Source organism: Anopheles darlingi, chromosome 2, assembly GCF_943734745.1.
Source record: "Anopheles darlingi chromosome 2, idAnoDarlMG_H_01, whole genome shotgun sequence".
In the NCBI taxonomy this organism is placed as follows: Eukaryota; Metazoa; Arthropoda; class Insecta; order Diptera; family Culicidae; genus Anopheles; species Anopheles darlingi.
The window spans coordinates 91886902-91891901 of NC_064874.1; the positions used below are offsets into that span (position 1 = coordinate 91886902).

At 49.8% G+C, this 5000-nt stretch overlaps 1 protein-coding gene across 1 annotated transcript in view; it reads left to right on the plus strand.

The window, feature by feature from the left end:
- The window catches only part of LOC125959633 (T-box protein H15-like), a 38360-nt gene that overhangs the window by 21651 nt on the left and 11709 nt on the right, over positions 1-5000 (plus strand). Inside the window, exon 5 of the mRNA XM_049692461.1 lies at positions 3448-3733. Coding sequence (XP_049548418.1) covers positions 3448-3733 — 286 coding nt within the window. The remainder of the gene's footprint in view (positions 1-3447; positions 3734-5000) is intronic.

Genomic DNA, 5000 nt, shown 5'->3' on the forward strand with positions numbered 1-5000 from the left:
TTGAAATGGTCCCGACGATCCACTCTTCGAGACAACTCCGTGTGTGTGTGTGTGTGTGTATGCTGCAGTCGTAAATTATCGCATTAATTTAATCAACTTGTCGCTCTGCTGCTGGTGCTGCCTTGGGTCTCTTGGGAGCCTTTCAAACGAAACAGCTGATAAGACTGTCCACCTCGCTGGAACTGGAGCTGATTACGGGCCGCGACTCGGGCCCGTGTCCTGCCTCACACACTCGCTCATGAGCTAGCATTTAATCAAAAATTCAAATTCTCTCCTCTCCTAGCGGACCGCCGGTTCATCAGCTCTGAACTGAAGCGAAAAACGCAGATAATTATCGTGTTTAAGGCGAGCAAACTGGTTGCTGGCGTGTGGCGCTGGTGGCGCTCTTCCTTTGCCTTTGCCGATGCATTGGAAGGGCATTCGTTACAGTTACAAACAGCTATTAATCGTCCAACCGAGCGAACGTGAGCGCGGTTGCAGGTTGTTGTTGTTGGTGTTGTTGTTGTGGTTGCACTGGTGCTGGACGAAGGAAAACGGTTTTCAACCGCAGGCGAAATCAAACGCTCATCAATCATTTTCGGCACGCCGCCGTCGCTGCCAGCATTTTTCTCCCTTGAGGGCTTCTGCGAGGAAAGCACCCCGGGCCTTGGTGGCCGAGAACCCAATGAGCCTGACAGTTATGAGGCAACATGACACGGCAACATGAGGCCCCCGGGTGTGGGGATAACATGGCAAACATCAACTACACGAAGGAGAGAATTGAAGGATGTTTGTTTGCGAGCACAATTGTTGAAACAATCGTTGGCCAAAGCATGATCCGGGGCGCATTGGTGTGCAGAACGCAGAACCGAACCGACCTAGCATTGGCCCCGGCACGAGATCGATTGGCACAGGAACGGGAACGAACGCACAGAACACATAACGTGGCACAAGTATCTGTTTATGCGTTTCACTGTCCAGGTGATTAATCGGATTGCATCAATCAAACTGTGCGATAATGTGGAAGGTGGAGAAGGTGGGGAGGGAGGGTATAAAAATGTGAATTCTCATGTGAAAATTGCAATACTCGATGGATATGAAATGGAAAACTCGGGAAAGTGTTGGAGAGCAAATGGGGTGTATGGGACTTGTATTTAGCAAACACTAGCTGAATTCGACGTTCAACAAGGATAACACTATTTGGTGTTGAAGTCTGATCACAAACTCCTCCTGGAAATGATTGACTTGTTGGCATGGGAAAAAGGACTTGACGTAGTAACCTATGAGGAAACATTCTCTGGACGACAACTTGCACCCTTGCAAACGGCCTACTGCGTCCAGCGAAGACCCTCGAAGAGGAGCTCGAAGGCCGCTCTGTAACGCTCATTGAAGCGATTAATGTAACGTTTGACGTGATGGTGGTGCTGATCAGAGAAAATAAATGGCGCCCCATAACTCATCTCACGGTGGACCGGACCGCCGTAGACCACCGTGGAGCCAGGAACTCCATTTCATGGCTCGCTCGGTTGAACTCCATGAGCAACAAGCTTGGTAATGATTAGCAAATTACTCGCCCCGTAACTTACTCCAGATGCGATGCGTTGTTCGCATCGAAACAAACAAACTCCTTCCTGGTCGCGCCCTACAGTGGCTTCTGACGATCGCCTTAATCGATTTCGGCCACGGACCGGACATCGCTGGCGCGCGCTCGCGTAGCATAATGTCCGAACCGAATGGACGCAATCGAGGGAAGGCAAACGGGCGTTAAATCGTGTGCCGTTACGTGGCGTTACAGGCAGAGAGGGATCTCAATTTTCCACCTCATTTCGTACACTCCATTAAGCATGAGCACATGAGCCAGGGCGCAATTCCCACCGAGGGGTTTTGCAGGCAGCATAAGACGCGCCGGAGTTGCCCTTAGTATGATCAGCAGCAGCGCGCTTTCGATTGCATCTTTTTTTCATTTTCTGCGCAATTGTCACAACCACAAACGACGACGATGACGATGTCGGAGTCGGACTTTAGCGAAGATGATCAAGAGCTAAGGGAAGAGATAATCGCACTTCCTGTGTATCCGACGTCCGGCGCAGATACCGACCACGACGATGACGACGACGACCACAGCGACGATCATACGATCTCTCTGGACCGTCAGTTGAACTACCCTCCTCCTTGCAACGACTTCTGGTGCAACAAAGTCATGACAGATGTTATTAATTTCTGTTCCCACCTTTTTGAGGAGCCTCATTAGGAGAACGAAACAGGGAGAGGGAGAGGGTGCGCCCTCCCAAGCATTATGATATAGCTCAATTTCCCGTCGCGTCGCGGTGGCCAAAGTGGGCCCCAGTGGAGCGAGTGCGTCTGCCATTCGAGTTCCCAACAATTGTTACTGTCGGCTGTTGCTGTTGCTGCTGTTGCTGCTGCTGCAGTGTCTGTGGCTCAACTCGTCCCATCATTGTCTGCTCTGGTGCCGACCGACCAACAGAAAAGAGAGAGAGAGAGAGCGTTTGTTTATGCTGGCAGCACCGTCCGGTGGCCTATGCATTCCTTCTGAAGCGCTTTAACATACGCGACTTGCTTGAATTGAAGTTAATTAGATCGTGATTGGAACGCTTCACTTGAGCAAAACACACAAAGCATAATGTACGCCATGCTGCTGCTGCTGCTGCGTCGTTGTTGTCGTTGTCCGAATTTCGTGTAGTATTTGGTCCTTTGGTATGCCCGGTTACCACCAACGAGGACGGGGGATGAGGGTATCATGATGGCGATCCTCTTACTCTCTCTCTCTCTGTTCAGAGATCGATCATTTGCGCTAATGACAGATGTCAAAAGTGTGGCAGCGAATGGAACAGCTGTAAGGATACGGGCGTTCTGCGCAACGGTCCTTTTCGGATGATCCCACTTCAGTCCTCTACCCCCCGGGGTGGGATTGTCCAGAAGCTAACCTTTTCGTTGCTCCGACGAAGGAAAGCATTGTGCGTCTGGTTCGTGCTGCTCGCAATAGTTATCATTAGCCAATCTAATTACTTATGCTAATGGGGTTTGTGTGGTGTAATGATCGGTTTGTGGCATTATTGGTATTTCTGGATGCAAAGTCCATTCTCTCTCGGACACCACCACCGGCCACCCGAACCGCTCAAGTGTTCGTCTGTGGCCATTGTGCTATTACATCGTTACGAGGTGGATAATTAAGGATGGCTCGTTATTCAATATTCCAACGTGGAAAGTGTTATTAAACCATTAAGCAGCTGGTGGGTGGTCCCTTCCCCTTTCTCCAGCTCCCCTTGTTCCAGTTCCGCTTTTCCTTTGAACCGTTTAACGCATTACGCAGAGAGAGAGAGAGAGAGAGAGACACACAGAGAGACACACACAGAGCCTTATCAAATATTCAGCAGCAACAACTAAATCATTTCCATGTTGTGTAATGTTTCAATCAAATTTCTCCTCCCCTTTTCCCACCACTTCCAGACGCATGTTTCCGACGGTGCGCGTGTCCTTCTCGGGGCCATTACGCCAAGCGGTGCCCGCCGACCGGTACGTCGTCCTGCTCGATATTGTGCCGATGGATAGCCGGCGCTATCGGTACGCGTATCATCGATCGTCCTGGCTGGTGGCCGGAAAAGCCGATCCACCACCACCACCCCGTCTGTACGCCCACCCGGACACCCCGATTGGCCCGGAAGCACTCCGTAAGCAGGTCATTTCGTTCGAGAAAGTGAAACTCACCAACAACGAGATGGACAAAAATGGTCAAGTAAGTAACCGAAGATGTTGGGTTCGTCGCGCGCTCCGTCGCGTTTGTCGTGTGCCACCGTGGGTCGGGGGCACACTCCAGAGACGCTTTTGGGAGGGGTTAAAGGGGGACCTGAACCTAATACGCCGTCGCCGTCTGCACGACGTGGCGCCTTGCTGCGCTAACGATCCGTTCGATGACGAGCGAAGGTTGTCGCATTAATCTTACACGATCTTGTGGTTTTCATGCGGAGGGATTGGAAATATGATCCTTTTTTTGGTGTGTGTTTTTTTTTTTGTTTTTTTTCGGAGGTTATGGACTCGGGGGGGCTGCGATGATGTTCGATAAATGAAAACAATATTTTAATCACCAATTTCACGGAGTGTTCTACCATGGGGTCTCTGGTTTTCTTCTCCTTCGTGCGACTGGGTGGTATGGGGATGTTTTCATAAATTAGTGCTTGGAACAGCCAATGCTTCATTTGCGTATTATGATGACGCATTGATTTTGGGTACAAGATGCCAACACACTAATGCAATATTTGCTGTTAAATGAAGATGGAATAAATTAATGGTATTGCAATCTTAAAACAAATAAATTGCAAGACGTTACACTAAGTTAAATTATAGTTATCGTGTTCTGGCTTCTTATAGTTCATTGGAGACATTGTTCTTTATAAATTGTTCTACTGTGTTGTCAAACAACGCTTGAAATGGTTCGGTTTCAAGTTAGTTTGATAACAGAAGTGTTATCCGTCGTTCTCTCTGCTCTACTTTATCAAACTCTAGCTCTGTTTGGCCTAAACGTTCCATTCTTGAAACACGTTTACTCCAACACCTAACACCTTTTTATCCCCTACAAAGCCTCGTTTGAAGCCTCCTCCCAAAAGCATAAGCATATAATGCTCGAACTGCGCGTGAATGTGTGTGGCTATCGGTTGGTATCGCCTATCGGGCTCCTATTTCCATAATTTTCTAATAATCGTAATTTTCCCTACTCCACACGCTGTGCTGCTCGCCCTCTCTTTCTATCCGGCCGTGGCCATCCCCGTGCGCGTGTGTGCGGACCGCCGCCATTGATGGCACGTGTGCCAAATGGAGCCCCAGAAGGAGGTGGTGGTGGTGGGCTATCGCCAACGCCAATTGGATGACTCCCGAGTTAGGGACCCCCCCGGGTAGGTCCCCTCGGCAGCCCCCAGGAACTTATGGGGACAATTAAACCGGGCCCGCGGCCATAAGTTATACCTAATTAATACATTTCGGTGCGGGAGTTGAGGCGGGCGAGCGAG